Source organism: Mastigoproctus giganteus, chromosome 1, assembly GCF_048544385.1.
Source record: "Mastigoproctus giganteus isolate SK-2022 chromosome 1, ASM4854438v1, whole genome shotgun sequence".
In the NCBI taxonomy this organism is placed as follows: domain Eukaryota; kingdom Metazoa; phylum Arthropoda; class Arachnida; order Uropygi; family Thelyphonidae; genus Mastigoproctus; species Mastigoproctus giganteus.
The window spans coordinates 10,099,596-10,123,949 of NC_143575.1; the positions used below are offsets into that span (position 1 = coordinate 10,099,596).

Below are 24,354 nucleotides of genomic sequence, written 5' to 3' on the forward strand. Positions count from 1 at the left end.
TTAACAACTCATTTGTGTAGATAGTTGCATATTTGTTAATAGGAATTAAAAGTTATAATTTGATAATTAAGCTCTTTGAATATAAATTCTAAAAATTCCGTGTAAAGCACTTACCAATTCTCCTCAGTAATAGTTTAAATCCCCAGCCCGGTCCAAAGGATGCATTGACAGAATGCATTTCAACTCTTAATGCAGCAGTCATTGATTTTAGCATAGGAGTGTCCTCCATTCCACTAAGAAGAGCTAATACAGGTCCAAGTGGGGATTCTCCATCTCGTATAGTTAACCACTGGTAATCGGGAACCAGATTAACCATCTGAAATTCCAGAGATATTAAACCAGATGGCCAAGCATATATTAACCACACTGCAGGCAATTCGCAGTCTGTCATCGACATCTTCAAAACAATGTGCTCAGTAACATTGAAGGCACAGCCACACATACATTCTTCAGACACCAGTGCTTGCTCTTCTAAAATCACAGTGCTTACTTCTGATAAAAGAAAAGAAGAATATATATTAGTTAAATACTGATTATGCAGTTTATCCTATTTATATTGTATACTCTGCCACTCAATCAATTTTAAAACTTAAATACGAGAGTGGTTCAATAAAGAATCGCCTGACCTAGCTGCAGAAGTGCTAGCCTGTTGATTCTTGGCACAAGTTTTAGTCCTTCTCTACATAGCCACCATGCAGATTTGCACATTTTTTCCCATCGATGGATGGATGGGGGGGGGGGGGGTAGGTAAAGTGCAGTATGTGTATATTTTTTATTATTATTTTATATTTACAAAATCTGTACAGTATATGTTACTTACAAATCATCTGTATATTTATGAATGTTATAATAAGAGAATATGAGAAAACAAAAGGAAATATTTATTATTTAACATCTAAATACTAATAGTCAGTTCATAAAAACCATACCACTGATAATAATCACAGCTTAATAATATGAAAATCACAGATTATAATTTTCAAAAAAATCATACAAATTATAATCAAACATGCAAGTATTATAATCTTATTCTGCTTTGCATATACGTATATCAATCACTTAGCATTAGTAGAGGCATATGATGCAAGAAAGCAAGCTTATGCAGCATCAGCCAAAAAAAAAAAAAAAAAACACCTCCATATTTCACACCTCCGTTCGTTAGAAATACCTGTCCAGCTGAGCCTTAAATTTATTTAGGCTATCAACTTCCACAACAAGGGATGGAAGTCTGTTCCACCAACCAACTACCAACTATCCACTGGCTAAAGGCAAATTTCTGCACATCTATCCTACATCTGTCTTTCCTCAATCTGAATTTATGCCCTCTCAGGTGATTATTCTGAGTAAGAATCCCGTTGGCACTGATTTATTAATTTCATTCACTTCATTTATTAATTTTTCCAATAACTCATTTGGGACCTCTAAGCTTTTTATTATTATTAGCCATACTGTGCAAGGAAGCCTGAGGCTTATGCTGCACTAGCCAAAAAAAAATTCCTGAGTTACCCAGAGAGAGAGAGAGAAAGAGAGAGAGGAATCATCAAGAAAAAGAATGATGATATCTATCTCAGGACCCTGGGTGTGCCAAGCCCATACTCACCAGATGTGAGCTCCTGAGGATCTTCATGCAATCTTGCAGTACAGATACATATATAATAAAAAGGTTAAAAATATATTGTTTATAGGCTGTGACCAAACAGTCTTGTTTGCAGTATACAAAGGAAGAATTAATCACAAGTAGATTCTTGCTGTGAAAAAAACAAAGGCAATGTGAAAACCATAAAGTGAAACTGCCAACTATTCAAGTATTGGCTGCAATAGACTGGACATTGCTTAGCCCTTCCCCTTAAAGCTGCTGGACACTGTGATATACAAAGAATTAGTTGCAAGTAGACAGTTTGTGTGAAACACTATCAAGAGATGCTTTGTGTGAAAATAAAGGGAGTGTGAAAACCATAAAACAAAAATGCAGCCACTTGAAACGGTGGCTTTTAGTTACAATTTGTGCAGCCAGCAATATTGTCAATTTAATTATTTTGAAAATTTCATGTCTTTTAAATTTTAGTGATTTATTTTCGCTGTGTATCACCTAACAAGTACCACACTTTGCACACGCCTAACAGGTGTTCTACGTGGGAACACCCTTAAGCATAAGGCTGTCAGGGGCACTGGTTCCATACAAGGAAGTCTTTACTTTTTCAATTAACTCAACTATTTAAGGAAGAACTAAATATAAAATTTCATCAAAATTGGTAAAACCATTTTCGAAGAAAATGTAATTTTCAAATTAATCTTCAAGTTCATTGACCTTCAGGTAGAAAGTCAGTTTCTGATAAAAATCGCTTAAAAATATTAGTAAAAAACTGCAATGAGTTTTTCAAACAGTGATTTTGGGAACCCTCTCTGATTGGGGCCCTAGGCAGATGTCTTTCTTGCCTATTGGATAATGTGCCCCTGGTTCTAAGAGTGAAGTTGGTAACTACAGATCGGTTAGTCAGACTTCAGTGGTAGAAAAAAATCTTAGAGACAGTGATTCATCACCTCACAAACGCAGAATTTGAGGTGATAAAGTGAAGAAAAATTGGTGCCACATTGTTATGCCTATAGTCAAGCACGGTGGTGGTTGACTATAGGCATAAACAATGCAAACAGAAAACTCCATGATCTGGAGTGGTTTCTATTTTTCTGGAGGAATTTTAAGGAAAACTATAAACCATTCTTTGATGTGATGTAATATCCTCTGGACTTTGCCTTTGTGGAAGGAATTTTATATTACAACAATACAAAGTGCAGCTCTAACTTTTGAAGGGACTTTCTTTCTAGCAAATAAACAGAAGGGAGTATTGCAAATTATGGTGTGGCTTCCCCAGTTGCCTGACTTAAACTGAATAAAGATCATCTAGACCAGTGGTTCTCAATGGGGGGCCATGCCATATTTCTGGGGAGCTACAGGTAAAAGTTGTAAAATTGGGGGCCATGGAAACAGTCAAGTGGGCCACAAAAAGTTCACTTCTAAAATAAAATTCTTACTAATATAAAAAAGAAATTAGTGGGATCCACAAGGATCTCACTAAACTAAGGGACAATAATATTGTAATATTTTTTGTTAGGAGCATAATTGTATATTGTGAATAAACAAAATATTATATGAGTAAAAGTTCTATCATAAATAAAGATTGTAGTTAATAAATCCTTTCTTATTATTAATATTCCTTATATTATAAATAATATATGTTATACATCGATGAGCCAAAACATTGACCAGCTAGCTGTCATGCAAATCGAAGCAACTGCAGGTGAACTATGGCGCATGTGTGGGTTGGGAAATGGTATAAAAAGCACCTGATACTCGGCTTCATTCATCAGTGTTACTCTTTTTCTTCAAATGGGAAAGGCAGCGGACTTAAGAGAGTTTGACAATGGCCACATTGTAATGGCCAGACGACTGGGTCAGAGTATATCTGAAATGGCAAGGGAGGTGGGGAGCTCACTGTCAGCTGTGGTTAGTACCTACCAAAAGTGGTCTGCCAAAGGCTCTCCCAAATGGTAAGTGGCGACAATAGTAATGTGTCACAACACACAGTACATCGAAAATGGGGCTGCATAGCTGCACGCTGATCCAAATGCCCATGCTAACTAGGGTTCACTGGCAACAGCACCTACAATGGGCATGCAAGCATCAAAACTGTGGTACTTGAGTGATTGGAAGGTCGTCTAGTCTGATGGATCATGTTTCCTGTTGCACCATGTGGACGGCCAGGTATGTGTGTGTCGTTTACCTGGGGAAGTGAAGGTGCCTGGATACACCATGGATGAAAATAAGCTGGTAGTGGCTGTGTCGTGCTTTGGGCAATGTTCTGCTGGGATACCCTGAGTTCAGTCATCCATGGGCCGGGCACTCTGAGGTCTACCACCTACCTAAACATGTGGCACAAACTAAATACCTTAGCATAATATGGGACGATAGGCTCAGTTTCCAACCACATGTGAACTGTTTAGCAAACAAAGCCATCATCAGGATCTCCTGTTCGGGCTGGGGACTCACCAAAAGAACCTCATCTCTCTACTATAAAACTGTGTTCTTGCCAATTGCCTCTTATGCTGCTGGGGTCTGGTTCCATAGGGTCACTAACAGTAAAATCTGGGCCAAACACCTTTCCATACAAAGAACCATGCTGCTTGAGACACACCGAGTACCAAGAACATCAACTAATGCACTGCAGGTTCTACAGAGGCCCTTCCCCTGGACCTATATATAGCTTATAGAGGCTGCATCTACAAACACAAAAAAGGCCTACCAACCTCACTCGTTGGAATAGACAGCAATCCTGCTACAAATATCAAACAAGAAAAAATAAACCTATGGAATAAACTCCTCTCCCTTTGGCAGCTTAGATGGGATGAAAGTCCCTTGGGAGAAGTCTCCAGACTTTTTATCCTGGATGTCACCTTTGCCGTGAATAAGCCGCATTATAATTGGTTCTACCCATCCATGAGCATGTCCTACATCCTAACAGGACATAGTGCTCTTAAAGCGAAACTGTTCCAATTCGGACTGGTGACAAATCCTCATTGCTCCTGTGAGGAAGAAGAATCCTGGAACCACATCCTATTGTCCTGTCCCAACTACAAAGAACAATGGACAACGCTTAAAAATAAAGTTCAGAACAACTCAAAGCCAATCTTAAAGCCTTAATTGAAAATGAGACTAACTTTCAAGCCCTCAAATCTTCACCAACATCTTCAGCAGAAGAATGCAGATGCTTCACACTGGATAATTCAACAAGCTCTTGCTGAGCTGTTCCCTGTGTCACCTACCAGTCATCCTGGACTTGAATTCTTTTGATCTCTGAGGGTTGTTCAGAGATGTCAACCACTGGTGTTTTATTGTTTTTTTATTATTATTTTTTTTATTGTTATTAATGTATATATTTTATTTATTTTTATTATTTTTCTTTCTGCTGGTACTCAGGACTGGGCATCCTGTCGGGATTGCTGGCATCCACTGGTATTGCGCTACCTCCAGTGGATGCGGGATTTTAGCACACTACTGAGGCGAAGATAATAGATTATGCCCGGCTCCATGTGCCTTGGGACGGGCATCAGGCAGCAGTTGCTCATGTGTTGGCTGCTCACATTTCAGGCAATATTTACACAGATTGTGTAGTGAAGACAGAGACAATTTGTGGAGATGGACCCTGGTCCTGGAGCTGCTACAGACAGGCCACATACATACACACACACACACATATGTAAATGTCATTGAGTGTGCATACATGCATTTCTTTTACCTTTGAGTCTTGAGAGTTTTGTTGCATTTTAGAATTTTGTAAGAGAAGCTCCATTTTCTGCTGGAGTTTCTTACACAGGCTTGAATGATTGTAAACAATGTTTATGTATTTTTGTAAATAAATAAAATATATATATATATACACACACACACACACACACACCTAAACATCATTGCTGACCAGGTACAACCTTTCATGGCAATGGTCTTCCCCTCTGGCAGTGCCATCTTTCAGCACCATGCCACACGGTTCGGATTGTTCAAAACTGGTTTGCGGAAAATGAAGACTTCCAGGTATTGCCCTGGCCTCCAAATTCCCCAGACATCAAACCCATCGAGCATCTGTGGTTTCTGTTGGAACAGCAACTCTGATCTGCAGTGTCTCAACCACTGACCTTACAGGAGTTAAAGGATCTGCTGGTTACATGTTGGTACCAGAAACCAAAAGACACATTTAGAAATCTTTTAGCATCCATACGTCGCCAGGTATGAGCTGTTTTCGCTGCACGTGAAGGACCAACATCATATTAGGTAGGTGGTCATAATGTTTTGGGTGATTGGTGTAAATAAAAAGTGCAGTTGATAAAGTATATATTTATTAAAAACATATTTATTATAATTAAACAATGAGGGGTAGGCCACAGATGTGAATGAAACTCAGAAGTGGGCCACGAGCAAAAAAAGGTTGAGAACAACTGATCTAGACCAAGTCTGTGCAGCCTACCCATCTTCATAAAATTTATGGGAACCTTGCAGATCATTTGGAATAATGTTAGTCGAGACACTATTATAAAATTAATCGGCAGAATGCCAAGTATGTGTAAGACAGTGAAAAACTCTCGTGAAGGACATTTTGAGGAAATATCAGTATTGTTAATATTAATCATCTCAATATTTATTTTACTACAAATTTTTTGATGTTTAATAAAAAAATCTTAAAATACATTGTAGTGTGCATTTTTTTAAATATAACCTTACATTATCCTAGCTAATTTCAAAAAAAATTAAACTATTGTCATATGCTGTGATTCCAAACTTTTATATAGGAGTGTATATATAAATTTTTAGCTCTTGCATTTTTGTGCCTCTTCATTTGACACAACAGGAGCAAGTAACTTACTTTTCCTCCCATAGTTCTGCTCTGAGTTGGATAAATGAGTTCTTGCCTAATTACCCAGCTTATATTTTTTAGAGTAGTAACTAAGTAATCAAGTTCTCACCTTGGCCGTGAGGGGCTGGGGCAGACCATAAAAAATATACAGAAAATGCATCACTTTTTAAATTAAATATTGCAAATAAAAACATTTCAAATTGATATCGAAACATGATTGCATTTATTTCTGAATATTCACTGTAATTATTGGTAGTTTAAAAAAAAATTACGTTTTTTTAGTAGTTTTTGAGAATGAAAAAAAAAAGTTTTGTTACCTGGACAAGTTACTGCTCCACATAACTGGGTATGCACGGCTTTGCCTTGACATGCAGTGCCATCTTTTGAATGACAAAAACGATATCTACTTTGAACACCGGTACCACATGTAACAGAACATGGACTCCAATTGTTCCACTGACTCCAAGCACTCTGTGGTCCGCCTACAAATAAAAGTTCATCAGTTAACATGTACGATACAAATAATTCAAATTTAAAAAACTATTGTATGTTATTTTGTAATCACGAAATCTCTAGAAAGAGGCACAATGGGTAATTGTGCCTCTTAAGTTTGCTTTTCGAAAACGTTTCATGATAATTGGATAATTAACTCCGACATTATTCCAAAAGCATATTCTTGCATGTTTTCTTTTGTGTTACCCGTAATCAGAATATTTCTTATGCTGTTACTTAAAAAAAACAAAAAAAAAAAAAACAAACAGAAGTCCATATCTGACCTTGCTGAATTAAAGTGCGCATTGGAATATTCCACTGTGTCAAAAGGTAGATTCTCTCTTTGGGAAATGAACTTGCTTGTTTCCTAGCAACGTCAGGCGAAGCATTCGAATATCTGGATGGCCCGATTTTATTTGTTGAAACAATCCAGGGGCGTATCCAGTTATCACCGTAAGGGCGGGGATGGAAACCAGGTCCAAGCATCATCGTAATGGTTTTGATTTTTTTTAGAACACCACCTGCGTTCTTTTTCTTTAATTTCAAATTTTTCGTTAAGGGGGGCATATGCCTCTTTGCCCACCTCTGAATACGCTCATGAAACATTATGCTGTTAAGGCGGAAATGATAGATAAAAGTGAAAGAAATTTTAAATATTTATCTTAATCCGCGTGAAAATCGTTACATGTGATGATCATCATCTTGCGAAAATCGTCTCCAGCTTGGTTTTCTCACTGTGCTAATTCTGTGGATTTGAACTTTTCATCTTCTAGCAAAATTAATACTCAACAAAATGATCACTGCTAATTCTGGTAGAATCGCCGTCCTCCCCACACCGGTTGGAAAGAGACCTGAGTTCGAATCGATGACGGGAGGAATTTTTATAGTTTTTTTTTTTTTTTCCACAACGTGGGTGAGTTAGTCGGTCTCAGGCGTGGGTGGCATGGTTTTTCTCCCAGAAACTCGGGTTTTTCGTCTAGCAAACATAAAATCGACCTCAGAACACACGCAATTTACAGACAATATATACGGAGCAGCATGGCCTTAGTTGCCGATGCTCCTAACACCCAACAACAGCTAATTCAGATACACACATTAAAATGAAAATTATTTTCCTTGGATGTGTCTGAACACTTTTCAGAGGATAGTGTATATGTTGTTAAATTCTTTCCTTTTTTTTTTTTGGAATTTCTTTCTAACGCATCTGCATTTAATGATATTTTAAACTGAACGTTTTAATCTATATGAAAGATACTACTGAATTATTATGACTGTATGATACGATACATTCAAATGGGGAGGAAGAACTTTACAATGCACGCAGGACCAGTAAGTCAATTAATAGGTTGACTTAGTGGTTTGACAATACACGCATCATTTTAAAATGTTTCAAACGTGTTTTATGACAAGACTTACGAGGGTGGTTCAATAGAGAATCTCTCCACCTACTTCTACATATCTCAGAGTCATGATAGTTTGTGTGTAGCATCATACGTATCTCTGTACTAAAGGTGTAAAATTTCAGCACTGTCTTAATTTGTTTTTCTCTTACATTGCTCAACGTGTGACGAAGTAGCATCATGGACAAAGTTGAAGCCAGAGCTGTAGTCCGGTATCTGTTCTTGAAGGGGAAATCTAAAGAAATCCACGAGGAGATGAGTGCTGTATATATGGATGAAGTCCCATCCTATGGCATTGTGAAGCACTGGTATAGACAGTTTAGGTGTGGTCGGACATCGGTAGAATCTTAGCCCATTCCAGGTCGTCACCATTCAGCCATTGATGATAGCACCACCAGAAAAGTGGAGTTATTAATCATGGAAGATCACCGATATCTGTGCATGAATTGTCCCAGGAGGTAAAGATTAGCGTGGGCTCTGTTGAAACAGTCCTTCAAGACCAACTCCGTTTACGGAAATTGAGTGAAAGATGGATTCCCCGATTATTGACTGGTTTCCAGAAGGCTGATCGACAACAGAAATCACAACAGTTGTTATCCCTGTGCTAAAAAAATGAAGACTTTTTCTCTAGTCTAATTACTCGGGATGAAAGTTGGATACACCATTTCGACCCTGAAAGTAAAAAGCAGTCCATGGAATGGCGACATCGTGGTTCCCCATCCCCCAAGAAGGCAAGGGTCCAAGCGTCGGCAGAAAAGGTCTTGCTGACAGTGTATTGGGATGAGAAAGGCATAATGACTGATTACCTGCTGAAAGTAGAACAATTACAGGTACCTATTATGCCAACTTACTCACAAAATTACGGGAGAAAATCAAAACATGCAGGCGTGGCATTCTGTCGAAATGTGTCAATGCTTCAAGACAATGCCCTAGTTCACTCTTCTGAAATTGCAACAACACAAGCGGCCACTTGTGGATATGAAATACTGCCCCATCCAGCCTACTCAACCGATCTTGCACCATCGGACTTTTTCTTGTTTCCTTTCCTCAAATCATTTCTTTGAGGGAACCACTTCCCTGACGACGAGATACTCATTTCTGCCACAGAGACATGGTTCAAAGACCAATCTCACCACTTCTACAAAAACGGTATCCGTAGCCTCATCCATCGATGGGAAAAATGCGTAAATCTGCACTGTGGCTATGTAGAGAAGGACTAAAACCTGTGCTAAGAATCAACAGGCTAGCACCTCTGCAGCTAGGTCAGGGCGATTCTTTATTGAACCACCCTTGTACTTCGTTTCATTTGTCCTTTCTTATAGTTGCATGTTTAAATTTTTGTATGGAATTTCAAGTAGACTAGAAGGCCGAGGCAGGATTACAGGATTAGAAATGAGGAGGGTTCTCAAAATACACTTTTTTTTTTTGTTTGTTTCACCTGTTCGTTTTCAAGTTGTAGTTCGGAGAATGTGACTTTAAAGAAGACCTTTTTAAAATTCAGTTTTCTGACCACATACGTTTATAATTTTTGAAATTAAAATAAGAGAAGTGAGATGACCAAAAAAAAAAAAAAAAGGTTAAGAACTTCTGATACGGGTGGTGCGTTCAAAATGGATCAGCACGCAGTGATTCAATTTTTATCTCCTGAAGCACAAGATTCATGAAAAATTCATAGAGAATGATGGCGGTTTAACCAATCTTTTTGCAAGTATGCAGCGGTCCCTGCGGTAGGACAGTGGTTATAATCACCATCCACCTACACTGGATAGAAAAGACCTGAGTTTGAATCCCATCAATGATGCAAGGAATGTTTGAGTTTTTTTCAGGTGGCTAAGTTAGTCATTCGCAGGCAAAGGGTGCATGTTTTTTTTTTTTTTTTTTTTCTCTCCTGGAAACTAAAGTTTTTCGTCCAGTTCCCCAGCCCGGATAAAGGGTGAGGGTTGGCGTCAGGAAGGGCATCCGGCCGTAAAAATTTCATGCCAAAACAATAAAAACGCGAACACCATATATATATATATACAGTATATATATATATATAATGGGAAAAGGCGAGGACAAAAAAAAAAAAAAAATTTTCGTCCAGTAAACTGACTGAAGAATACAAGGTATTCCAGACGCAGTATACTGACGCCTCATAGCCTTAACAGCACCTTCCTCCAACAATATATCAATGAATGGGCATTAGACAAAATATCCATATAAAGGCCCTGCACGGGTAGCACATTAAATATAATCATCGTTCTTCCCACACCAAGCGGTAAAGATTTGGATTCGAATCCCATCAATTACGCGAGGAATTTTTATGGACTTTTTTCAACGTGGCTCTGTTAGGGATCTTAGGCGAGGGTGGCATGGGTGTAATTCCCGGCCGCTCAGGTTTTCATAAATAGACAAATCGACCAAAAAACACAATATATTGACGCCTCATAGCTGTAGTTGCTTTGGCGCTTCACACGCCTACAGTGGCAGTAGGGGGAAATCTTCAAGGTGCTATTTGAAGATGTTTTTATATACTGTTAACAGCAGAGGTGTATTGCTAAAAAAATTAGTAGAGGAACGCTCGTTCTCCAGAAGACTATATGATAACGCCACATCGACTGTACAGTAACTGCATCAGACTTCAGACTCACGGTTCATAGAACAACCAGTTCTAGCGTTCAGCTCATGGCGAATCAAAATGCAGCGTTCGCACGCATCACAGTATATCTCTTTATCTAACACATTGTACTTTTGTAAGAAAGGTTCAAGTTTCATTGCAAAATTTATATTTTTGTTTTTAAATAAATTTTCAAAGAAATCTATTAATTTTAAAGATTACTATTAATATATATTTTTAGTTGCAATGGGTAAGATAGATATTTCTCCCTCCCCTTTGATTATGCCATTGTTTCACAATATTAGGTGTATAAATTTAATGATTCTCTATTATGACATTTAGAAAATAGTACAGAAACATCATTCCGGTCCGAATACACCACTGGTTAACAGTATATAAAATATATACTGTTTGACACGTGCCTACTTTCTAGAGACAGTACAACAAAAACTCAGTGGTGCAGGACCCAGACAATGGTCTAACTTATCTAGGCATTAATTCTTCCCCATTTGCGATAGACCATATTTGTTGCCATGTAACTTTCATGTTCGTCGGGAGGGGGGGGGGACCACTTGAATACGGTGCCGTTTGATTTAAACGCTGAAGTTGGAACACATTCTAGAAAAATGGACTTAGATATGAACATCTGAGGCAGGGGCGTTCCTAGGGTATGTGGCGCCAGGGTGCCAATTGAAATTTGGCGCCCCCTTTAAAATTTTCTTCATATGTGTATGTAAGTTTCAGGTGTTCAAGCGCCCTTTGAACGTTGGCGCCCGAGTGCAGTGCACCCCTTGCCAAAGTAACTAAGCATATGAAGTGTCTGTAACTGAGTTTATTCTTTGGTCGGTTTGCTGTTTGATGCAATAAATATCTGTTTACGAGATAAAAACCATGCGACCCTCTCCTGAGACGAAGTATGCTATGTTGTTGAAAAAGCCATAAATCCTCGCATCACTGATGGATTCAAATTCATACCTTTTCCACCGATGCGAGTGAGGGCGATTATACCCACTGTGCTACCCGTCAGGGAAACATGTCAATAGTCAACAGTTTTTCGAATATATAGATTAGAAAAACAACATAAGGCATGTATAAATGCTGAAAGTAGTTTTTATAATTTTCAAAAACAAAATTTTACGTGTTTTAATATTAGCATAAGCAGTAAACTCACATTAGTTTCTAAGAAAAAGAAATCCAAACGACCGAATGGCTGTCCAGGAAACTTATTTCAATAATTCAAGTTTCATCAACTGCATAGTAACATTTCTGGAAATAATTAGTAATTGTTCATTCGTTTATTGGGAGTCGTCTATCAGTGGGTGTGACCAATCGAACCGTGCTTGCGTACTCTAGGTGGGTACTGCAAGCACGGATATTGATTGACCTTATAAAATTACTTAGGTGGAGCTGTTTGGAGGGAAGTTGCTCCATCATTTCCAAAAGTATAGGGAAGGGAGGCTAGGTTATTTAATCGTGCATATAGAAAAGGAATAAGAGATTGCAAATGTTAAACTCTGTTCCCATTCATCACTCAAGGATTTTTCTTTGTGACAAGTTCGCACGCTGCAGGGAATAATAGAGATGTAATTATTCTACCACCTTCAGGAGAAAAAAAAGGATGATTAATAGCTAACAGTTGGTACAATCACGGAAGAAATACGCTAAAATTCATTCATAACTCTAGAACTCAATATTGACAATGCACTTGATTTAATTGACTGTTTCTTACCTGGGTCAATGGCTCGAGGCATACAATGACTCTCTAATTGAAATACAGCTCCGTTCCTAGCTGTACTAATGTAGAAGAAGCAAAATTCCTTGTAGACATCCTTAAATATTTCACATTCAACTTTGGCAGAATGCCGCCCGATTTGAACGCGATCTTCAAACAAATACTCCAAATCTTGATTTTGTGTCTTCGAATGCAACTGTCGTCTTCCATAAATGCGAATTCGATCTCGGTCGAGTGTGCATCGAGGATAGCGATAGATGATGGAAATGGTATCTTTACATGGTTCTATAGCTGACTGTGGGACGTTGATAGAATACCGATGACTCCATAAAACGTGGATTGGATCGCTTTCGGCCATTAATGAATTGACTTCTGATGATGTCCTCACTCTCACCTAAAGGGTAATAAATCTTATTTGAATTTGAATTCACTCAAACTAAGGAGTCCTTTAAAAAAAAATAATTAAAAACAAATAATAAAAAAAACAGCAGTATCGTGATGGAAACAAAAACAAATGTTTTATTGACTGTTATATCGATTTTTAAGTTGCCTTCTTTGAGGCATTCAGTTCTTTTTCAAAAAAATAGTTAATAGTTAACATGGTGTCCTTTATTCCAAATAATTTTTACCAATAAATACAGAATATAGGACACCATGCAGATGTCACGGTCAGTGGTGTATTCGGGCCGGACCGACGTTCCGGTACTTTTTTCTAAATTTCATAATAGAAAATCATTAAATTTATACACCTAATATTAGGAAACAATGCCATAATCAAAGGGGAGGGAGAAATATCTATTTTACCCATTGCTACTAAAAATATATATTAATAGTAATCTTTAAAATTAAGATTTTTAAAAATTTATTTAAAAACAAAAATATAAATTTAGCAATGAAACTTGAACGTTTCTTACTAAACTACAATATGTTAGATAAAGAGATCCAACGAATGAGATATACTCTGATGAGTGCGAATGCTGCATTTTAATTTGCCATGAGCCGAACGCTAGAACTGGTTGTTAAATGAACCGTGAGTCTGAACTCTGATTCAGTTACTGTACAGTCGATGTGGCGTTATCATATAGTCTTCTGGAGAACGAGCGTTCCGGTACAATTTTTTTTACGACGAGCGTTCCGGTACTATTTTTTTTTTAGCAATACACCTCTGGTCACGGTCAACCATGTTGGTATGTTCGATTTCCTATTGTAGTCTTCCTTTCCTGTGACTGTTTAAGTTTTGGAAACCAGTATATATAAAGTACGTAAATATTAGAACAGTCTGATGACATTCATATAAACACTTTTAAAGTTTTGTGTGATTTTTTTTTTTCCATTCAAATTTGCCTTAAGGACCATATTTTTTTTACTATCTTGGGTGGAACTATTTTAGATTATAGTAGACCTGTGCTATACTCATACAGAAAACCAACGTTTATGTACTGAGATTATTTCTAATTTCGAAACTCATTTCCATGAAGGAGTATAAAGATTCGTCTAAAGAAACTCGAAATACCTCACGGAAAACGTGACTCTTTGAACGTCAAGTACCACTGATAAGATGTGCATAATATTCGCTTATACAAGAAATGCCAAAGAGGTTTACTCTGACAGCATTTCAGTGGATTAAGGCGAGATAAGAAATCATACCATAATTGCCGATGATATTACACACAAAAAATTTTAATTTTTTTTCTCCAATATCCTATTCCCCCCTCCCTTTTTCCATAAATTTTGCTTCTGTGGATGCCCACGTTTTGGAACACAACCTTAAAGTTGTTATTTGGTTTTTAGGAGCATTAGCAACTAAGGCCATATTGCTCCGGGGATATGCGGTGGTCATTCCCTGACCTTTCCGCATCCTCCGTATTTGGTGGTCACGGGCTCGAACCCCGGTCTAATCAAGAAGCGTGTGCTACGCACTGCCGCTCCTGGCTACGGAGGCGCCTGCCTTAAAGTAAAACAGAATTTCGAAAGTGAAAACCATTTCGATGTCACACCAAATTAGTGTCGTCATCTTCTGGTCTTAGCAAGGAGAATGCTCAGTGCAATATGTTCATGTACTCTATTTCCAAACTTGATGCAACTATGTAAGCCCGCTGAATACTACAGATTCTTGCTTATGCGGTGGCACCAAAGACTGGCAACACGTAATTTATTCTTGCTCAATTTACCAAGACCTTCGGCAACAGATCTCAACTACATCTCATCACTTTGCTCCTGGAAATGAACACGATTTAATTGCAAATAAGGAAACTTTTGAAATCTTCCAAGAATTTGCAAAAGAAATGTTTAACAGACAGCGCCAGCTAACTGGCTTCCCTACTATCAGGCGATTCTGTGGCATCAATTCCACTGAGTCTTCTGCTTTGCCATGTGTCGCCCTGGCGAAATCTACTTGAAATTTTATTATGCAACAAGGGCTGCCAGACTTTACCTACTGATTTACCTACTGATTACCTCTACAACTTGACTGCTGCTAATTTCTACTCCATCACTAACTAAGCTACATGACGACTTCTGAATTCATTATTAGTGGTGGCTTGTTTTTATGTATTTATTACTTTTATTTAATTATTTACCTTTTTTTTGTCTTGTTTTCTGACAATTCGATTTTTTTTTTTTTTTTTGACAATTTGATTGTTCTCTTTTTTTTTTTTTTTTTTCGCTTACATTCATTGCTTTCATTTTTTTATTATTTTTATTTATTTTTTTATTATTATTTTTTTAATCTATTTGCTGGTATCGCAGGTTTGGGCTCCCAGTGGTACGGGATTTGCTGGCATCCACTGGAATTGTTTCCTCCAGTGGATGCGGGATTCTTATCTTGTCACTTTCGTTTGACAGTACGCATATTGTTGTGGCACGCCTCCTCGTGGCGTGGACGGGTACTAGGGAGCAGCCATCCTGGTGATCGCTGCTCCCTAGTAGCTAAGTGGCCAGATACAACAAAACAAGACACACTTTGCAGACATAACACCATACTCGTATCTGGCCATTTCACAGAACTTTGTATTCATCACCGTGTACCATGGCTGGGTTAAACTAACGTTTAGGTGCCGCCGTACATAAGACACAAACATGTCCACACATGCTGAATATACTATTCATAAATTGTAAATTCGTTTTTCAATGATTCAAGAAATACGTGACGGACCTGGTAGTATGGTAGTTTCGCTCCTGAAAAAACATTAAAATTGAACATACAAATACTGAGATAAAAAGCACACGGAATGTAAATATTTTAAATAAGTTTTAAATATGGCATTTAGTCTGAATCAAATCTCAATAAACATGATGAAACGAAATATCTCACCTTGTAATATCCGGCCCTGTCGAAGTATTCGCAGTCTAGGGTAACATCGTAAGCTGTCTTCATCAACCATCCCGACAGTTCCTGGCTAATAACTACAGAAGAGCGGTACGAAGAAGAGCCATCTTCTATGGCTGGAAGATTTGGGCCTATATAGAATAGTTCTAAGTAAGTTACAAAGCTATCTTTCTGGTGGGAAGTACATCGAAGAGATCTGACATAGAGTTGAACCACCACATCAGCACTGTACGTTTCTACCAGCAATGGCACATGAACTTCCACGGCCGGCCACTGTACTTTTATTACTTCAGTTCTGGTTAATTCCTTTTCCTGTTGTATAAAAAGACAAATGAAAAGATTACCTTGTTTCCGATGGAAGCGGATCTTCCATCAGTATAAATTGTTTTTAATTATTATAACATCGAGATTCTGGAGAATTTGTTATATGTTTTTTAATTCAAATATTTCTTTTTCTTCAACGAAACAGTTGACAAATCTTCTGATCTCTGTGAAAGGAAGTTTCATTTATTAATTAGGGCTGTTTCATTTAGAACAGTCTCTGAAACTTGAAACGTGAAAGACTATTTTTAATTTAATTTTATACATAATTAAAATAATTTATTGTGATAAATTATAATATATTCATTTTCTAATTCTCTGATATTATATACACTATCTTCTGTTTCCAAGCGAACTTCGTTTGCCATTGAGCCACACCAGACGACAGAATAAATTTGTTCAGTTACTTCTAAATTGCAAATTTCTCTGAAATGATCTCTTTTAATGTTCAGGAAATTAATAAAATGACGTCACTGTTTCATACTGAATATTATTCAAGGTTGAAAACGTACCATGTGACTTAATTTTCTAAACTTTTGCATTAAAGATTGATGGCTCCACCCAATGGCATTCGCGTGCTATACTTATCACTAGCGTAGGTTGCCACTGCTCGTGACCTACTTGCTGAAACTTGAGACTAATGAACAACATATTGTTTTATTAGCGATATGCACGCCATCTCAGTATTTATATTTAGATTTTCTAATTCGTAGATAATTGCGATGAAATATGCAGCACGAAAAATTCGTTCATGCGTGTTTTTTTTAAATGGTATTTCTCGTCGACTTGCGTGGAGTGTAATCTTCCTTTAATTTCTTAAAGAATTATAGATTATTCTCATTACAGATTCTCATTAATTACATATGAGAATAATCTGTAATTCTTTAAGAAATTAAAGGCAGATTACACTCCACATAGGTTGAAGTGCTCATTATTTCACCAATTTCCATTTCTTGTTATACCAGCGCACTGTGTCGGTAAAAGAATATTTAAAAATATCTCTCTATCTTTCCTTCGTTTTCTTAATTGTGGAATTCGATTACGAATGCGATTTTAATTCTCGACTTTCTTCCGTTTGGATCAGGTCTGACGTCTAAGACATTCTATTTTGTAAAAAAAAAAAACAAACTTACAAATATCGAGTATTGCAAGTCACGGAACTCCCAACATGATTTTTTTATTACTCTCGATTCAGGGTTAAATAGCAAAAAATTCCAAGAAACCTAGATTCTTTTATATAAAGTTCTTAACCCAACAGCACTGCACTAAACTCTTCAATCTACATCCATGACAGTCTTTTGAGCTGCTCTCTTGGTAACCCACATTGGTTACAATCGCCATCTTTCCTTAATAAACACGATCTTTGTTTACTATTTGTAGAATACGATTATGAATGCGACCTCCATGAAACCCTTGTGAATGGTTCGTATTGTATCAAACCGTGTTTGGTATTTTCAATCGTGAAGCATCTCTCTAGGAGTAAGAGTACTTTGAATTTTTAATTGTAATCTTAGCTAATACACATTGCGCTTTTCAAGAGATCCAAGGATGCCTACTCATGATTTCACAAAATTAAAGCCAAGGAATACTGGTTCTTATGGACGTCTCAACTCTGAATAAAAATGTTCGTGCTCAAACCTAAATGATACGTGTACCGGGTAGTCACAATGGAAATATTTAGAGTTGTTTGGAGCGATCTAATGGAGGAAATGTAACCAAATTTCTCAGATGTGTTATTAGGAGGATGGCGAAGAGAATATGGAAAAGAAAATGTTCCAAAAATCACCACCAGGAGAAAATGTTGTGCTGCGAGCGATTTGCATTCTCTTCTCCACTGGCGTATAAATTAAGGACTGCAAGGAGTTAGGAAGATGTGTATACCATTGTGCTAGGATCACAATGGCTCTCAACTTATAAGAGCATGCTTTGTAAAGATCTGCTACCAGAAGAATGGAGAATGCAGCAACAGTGAAACAGAATTACAGGCATTGCAAGCACCAGCAAAGAGATCCGGTAAGCGAACCTCTTCTCTGATGCCCGACCCACGTCCGGCGGAGTTTTATACATTGGCTCTTTTGCAAAAGTAGTTTAGGTTTATTTTTTCCTTTTTTTTGGCCAAATTGTTTCAGAAACCCTTGATAGTATGTTAAGATTACCTGTGGATTGTGTTCGCTTTATATTGACATTCTATTGAAAGGCTGAAAGGTGGCCCTCTTATTTTGTTTATTGGGATGTAGACGAGTTATAATATATGTAAATACTGTATATAGACGTTGACTCCGTAATATCCGAAGACGCAGATAGATGTCGCTAATTTAGAACAAAACAGCTAGAACCACAAAATGCAGTAATATGTTATCGAGTACTAGATTATCTAACCTCACTTGCTCAGAAGTTCAAGTGAAATCAGATTTGATTATGTTAGGTTCCGTAAAAAATATAATACTGTTTCGAATATTTTGTAACGTAATGTAGACACCTGACTGAGTATTTCCGGTGTGGTTAAATAAATTCATTTAGATAGCTATTCGATTAATTTTAATTGTTATTAAACATAAATTTATTCAGTTTATTTTAATTCACGTTTTCTATACAAGAGACAATAGTAGAGAATGTAAAAATATATTTTTGATAAAAAAAAAAGACTAAGTTCTTTAAAAAGTGATTGATAGAAATCACCGACTAGACCTCATATACGAAAATATTTAAGAGAAATGGTCTAATAATTTAATTTATTTTATTTTACGCTACTCCAATTGACGTCTATTAGTACCTGCAGCCATAAATATTGTATATTGGAAATATGCCAACGCTTGAATTATTTAACCTCACCTTAGGCTAATCTAATTCTCCAACAAATACTTTTCGTTCTACTGTCTCATAAAACAAAAAGACATTTGTAGTTCTCTTTGCTGCGTGAATACAATCATTTTTCATTTTCAGTTTTATTTATTTTTTTGTTTATTTTATTTCAGTTATTTTATCATTAATTTTATTATTTTTTGATGAATCATCCCAGTAACGAAAGTGTATTAATAATCAGATAATACTGTCTTGGCGCTGTTTACATAATAAAATTTGTTTATTTATATACTAAAAGCTGCTTTTGTTGAGTAAAAAAAATAAAAAATAATAATAATAATACATTTCTTTCGGATTTAGTTCCAAATATTCCATTACACCTACATAAACAATTTCATAATGTCCATGATAAATTTCGGTAAGATAATTTATTCATTATTATATTTTTAAAAATATAATTTTAGTTAATTACATAAACCAAGAAAAAAATTAATGGATCATGCTTAACTGCGTCTTTTGGACTAAAAAGTTGCCAAGGTACTTATTAGCAAATTAATGACGTTTAGTACTTTTTTTTGGTCTTCCTCTTGCCAACTAAGATCCATTTACAATAAACATAACTTGTAGCTTGACGCAAAGCGTGACAATAAACGTATTTTCAGTAACAGGGGAAAAAAGTATTATTTTGAAGGTCACTTGAAGTTTGGAATGCTTGACTATTCACTCGAGACAACCAACATGTTTAAGGTAATTAATCAACTCGAGCTTGGCAGTTTGTGTGAGGCTAGCACGCGACTTACAAGCTTCATTTCATCGGGCTGGTTGTGCACATTTGATTGACTTTTTTGAAGTAATCCTAGGGAAATTTTCATGTTTCGCGACTCCATGACAGAGGGCTAGCCAACAACTCGCCAAAGATATCACGTGAGATATCTGTAGGCACACATGCGAAGAATTTTAGCAACATTAATCAGCTCTATAATTCCATGGTTATAAAAAAAGAGGGAGGAAAAAAAGTGACAAAACAGTGTTAGCACGCCAACGCCACCTACCTCATCCGCTGTAACTAGTCTAAAGAACGCCTCTCCGGCACGATCCACAAGTCCGCATGGAAATATAAGTTTCCCTGATGTAGAATTTCTAGGAACATCTTTTTTCACTAGAGGTCGCTCCTTGCCATGTTCTTTTTCCATAAGCTGAATTCTTAAACTTGGGGAATTTGATGGTATTTTGTATATCACATCAATATCTCCAGAAAGAACCACATAAGTATTTGGGCAAGAGATGGAGAAAGTAGAGACACCTGGAGGGGCAAATAGAAGAATCAGATCAATAATCATAATGATGAGATAGGGTTATTAACAAATATAAATCGTTCCCATGTTTATGAACATAGGTACACCCACGGGAACTGGGGCTAAGGGAGCTAAAGCGCCAGCAAGAACATTATTATTATTATTATTATTATTATGAGCCATATGGTGCAAGGAAGCCTGAGGCTTATGCTGCACCAGCCAAACTGCCGAGTTACCTTGTGAGGGGGGGGGGGGAGTCACCAAGAAAGAGAAAAATAATGATAATTTTTTTTTGTTTGTTTTATATTATATAATTATACTATCACGTGTTTGGTGGCAATTCTGGATACGCCTCTGTTTGTGAAAATTATTATCAATGACTTCCTATCAGTATCAGCTTTATTTCTTCGTGTTATGTAGTTGAACAGTATTATCTTTTACAGTTTTAGCTTTTAAACGTTACCCTAGCAGAATGCCACATCCTCTCAGCTAAAATTATCCATTGCAGCTTCGAGGGATAGGCAGAAATCCTTCGTCCCCAATAATTAATGACAGTTACCGACCCTTTTCGCAACCTCCAGCTAGCAATCTACCTCGGGGTAGCGGAGACGCTGATCACTAGGGATTTCACACAGCAGCTGTGAAAATTGTCAGAAGGGGTGGAACTGAAATCGCTATATCTTCACTCGTTGATGAAGGGGGGGGGGGTCTCACTAAATAACATTCCGGCAGCCAATTAGAAAGCGTCGCTCTTCATCTAAATTCTACCGTTCCAAAAGAACTAACCAGAGTTCGGAGTGGTGTAACAGAAGCGAATTTATGAAAGGCACTCCATAGTGTCTGATAGAGCCTTTGTTTGCTTTCTGGTTTAACTCGTTAACCAGACATTGTATAATTTAACTCCCATCACCAGATGGTGGCCTCCACGTTTACGATTAATATGTAGTAGCAGATGATCGGTGAATAATGTATATTTCACTTTGAAATATGATTCATTGGGAATTGCTCCAACAAGGGATTCTGTTGGAGCAATTCCCAATTGCTCCAACAGAATCCCTTATCTCTTCGAAGCTAAAATGTTAGCAAAGAAGGAAAAAAAAAAAAAAAAAACAGTAGCGAAATTAGAAACAGTCGAAGCTCCGCCTTTGGAGAAACGCCCATGTTGCATACCAGAAAATAATCTGCTAATTACAGATAAACGCTACTCAGCGCCGGATGTATAGCTTCGGACACACCCAAGTGAACCAGAAATGATGTTCATATGACCCACATCGCACCTGAGGCATGGTCTTTTTTATTTTATGGAAAACATGAATAGTTTATCACAATGGGAGCAAGAGACTCAAGCCATAAGACAAAACAATTTGATCTAAATAAAGCCGTTTTTTTGGGGTTTTTTTTTTTTTTTTAACAGTAACGCTTAGGGTCCGGATGTACTGACAGTATGTTTTTTTTTTTTTTTTTTTTTTAAATTAAGGCAATTCCTGGAGTACTACTATTCACAAATCTTTTGTTAGGAGAAGATTGGGCCCCCTACCAGACATAGGGGTTAACTATATTTTACATATGCTTACGCGACCTTGAATACATTCCCAATGAATAGAGCCCACATAGTGTGCGTCCACAATCCGTTTCCTCTGTGTGTGGGAAGATGCACGCCTCAGTTCATAACTTGGGGTTGCTTAGTAACAAGAACGCCATAATGTCGCGTTGTGAGTGCTAAAGAAATCATTCAGAATGTTTCCAGTACTTAGGATAAGAAATGCCAGTTATTATATATGAATAATCAATTCTTACGTGTTCTAGTGATGTTTTGATACGGAACTACACCGGTAGAGGGAGTAACCAACAATGCAGGCTATCATTAAGAAGTATTTTAGGATGCGGTCTACATAACATTAGGCTGGACGTGTTCCGAGAATGGGTGTGTCGACTAACTAGCCACAGAGAACTTTCTTTAAGTTGCCACAGAAGGGGCTGCTGGTTGGAAGCATAATAAATGCTTTTAATAAGTTCTGAAGCAGCTGTTTTCAAACTATCATTGTTGATTCTCTCTCTCTCTGTCTCTCTCCCTCTGTTCATCTATCTTTCCATTCTCCCATCTTTCTGTTTCTCTGTGTAACTTTTTTTCTTTCTCGTTCCATTCATCTGTTTATTTATATCCATCTTTCCCTATTTCTCTCTCTTACATTCTCTATTTTTCCCTATCTCTCTCTCAAAAAGGAAAAAGGAAAAAGAAACCCTTTCATTCTACATTCTCCTTTCTGTTTGTCTCTTTTTCTTCCTCCATCTTTCCATCCCCCTTTTATTCTATCCAATTTTTCTCTCTTTCTTTCTCTTCTTTCTATTCTTATTTTTCTTTTTTCCTTCTCTATCTCTATTTCCACTCTCTTTGTTTCCTTTTCTCTGTGCCCCTTTTCTCCCTCTCTCTCTCTCTCTCTCTCTGCATATCCCTCGTTCTGTTCTTCTGTTTCTCTGTCTTTCTATTCTTCCATCTTTCTTGCTGTATATCTGTTTCTCTGTCATTTCATTTCTCCTTCTCTTTCCATTTATGTTTCTTTCTATCCCTCTTTCTCTGTCTTTCCGTCTCTCTTCCCCTCCCTCCCTCCCTCCCACTCTCAAAAAGGAGAGAGAGAGAGAGAAAGAGAAATGCTTTCACTTCCTTCCCCTTTCTGTTTTTCTCTTTCCCCCGGTCTGCCCCTTTTTATTCCATTCAATTTTTCTCTTTCATTCTTATTCTATCTATCTATCTATCTATTCGTAGTTCTCCCTCTTTTATCTTCCTTTCTCTTCTTATTTGTTTTTTGTCTTCTACTCTATATCACTATTTCACTCACTCTCTCTCTCTCTCTCTCTCTCTCTCTCTCTCTCTCTCTCTTTCCCATTCCGTGTGTGTATATATGAGTAATCAAAGCGAAGTGAATTTTCTGTGTTGACAGGAACGGTAAATCCAGCAGACATTCTTCAGTATCCATGACAACCAAATAACTCCTCACAAGCCTTCTAAGAGACATACAGGTACTAGAATAGCTGAGTACACACACATAAGTAGCAGGAAAGGTCAGCACTCTGACCCCTACTACTCATGGCAGCGAACCCCAAATATCGTGAAAAGTGGTTCCTTCACAGATGGGAGCTCCTGTGGCATTCATAATACACTGGTTTCCTTTGACCTACGCCCTGTGATCTGGCCGCCGTTGTCCCACTTCTGAATGCCCCAAAAAGTGGACGTCTCCTACAACACGCGGTAACCACAGAGCAGAAACTGCTGCCGAGTACAGATTTCTAGATTAGTCGTAATTCTGTCTGCAACACTGACCGATGATAAATTGCCTGGAGATGTTTCTGAATCATTGGGCAATAATCCCGAATCCTCTTACTGAATCAGATAAACTCGGTGAAAGAAAATGGTCAGACAGAACATTTCATGCTAGTGCAGGAAGATAACGACAATATATATATATATATTATTATTATTATTATTATTATTATTATTATTATTATTCATTCTATGCACATAAGATTTGTAATGTGTCTTGTTAAAAAATTTCTAAGTAAACAATGTTCTCAACATAAAAACAATTCAACTCGCCATGCTTCAAACTATCGATATAGCAATTTTTCTTCCAGACATTTCTATAATATTTTAATTCCATTACATTAATGATATTTAATAGTATTTTAATACAGTAATATATTTCATATTTATATTTGAATAATCACTATCAAGTATAGAATGCTTTTATTTTCAAACTTCAGAATTGCTAAGTAGTTTCTTTCAATTTTGTAACCTAGCAACCATTCAGTTCTGTCACGTGATGGTAATGAATTCAGTTGGTTGTATGCAAAAATGGCATTTCGAATTCTAATTTCTAACCAGCGAAATCGAATAACTTTATATTCAGCAAAATATTACGATAGATCACATGTGCTAATTTTGAAACTTAAAACAGAATTAATTTAAAACATATTGAATGTTCCTGTAAA

At 37.1% G+C, this 24,354-nt stretch overlaps 1 protein-coding gene across 1 annotated transcript in view; it reads right to left on the reverse strand.

Moving 5' to 3' along the window:
- Positions 1–20,412, reverse strand: part of gogo (thrombospondin-1 like protein golden goal) — a 33,314-nt gene extending 12,902 nt beyond the window's left edge. The window contains exons 1-5 of the mRNA XM_090379274.1: positions 20,125–20,412; positions 15,935–16,261; positions 12,619–13,015; positions 6,719–6,883; positions 115–492 (exon numbers count right to left, since the gene is read on the reverse strand). Coding sequence (XP_090235400.1) covers positions 115–492; positions 6,719–6,883; positions 12,619–13,015; positions 15,935–16,261; positions 20,125–20,412 — 1,555 coding nt within the window. The remainder of the gene's footprint in view (positions 1–114; positions 493–6,718; positions 6,884–12,618; positions 13,016–15,934; positions 16,262–20,124) is intronic.
- Positions 20,413–24,354: the final 3,942 nt, after the last annotated feature.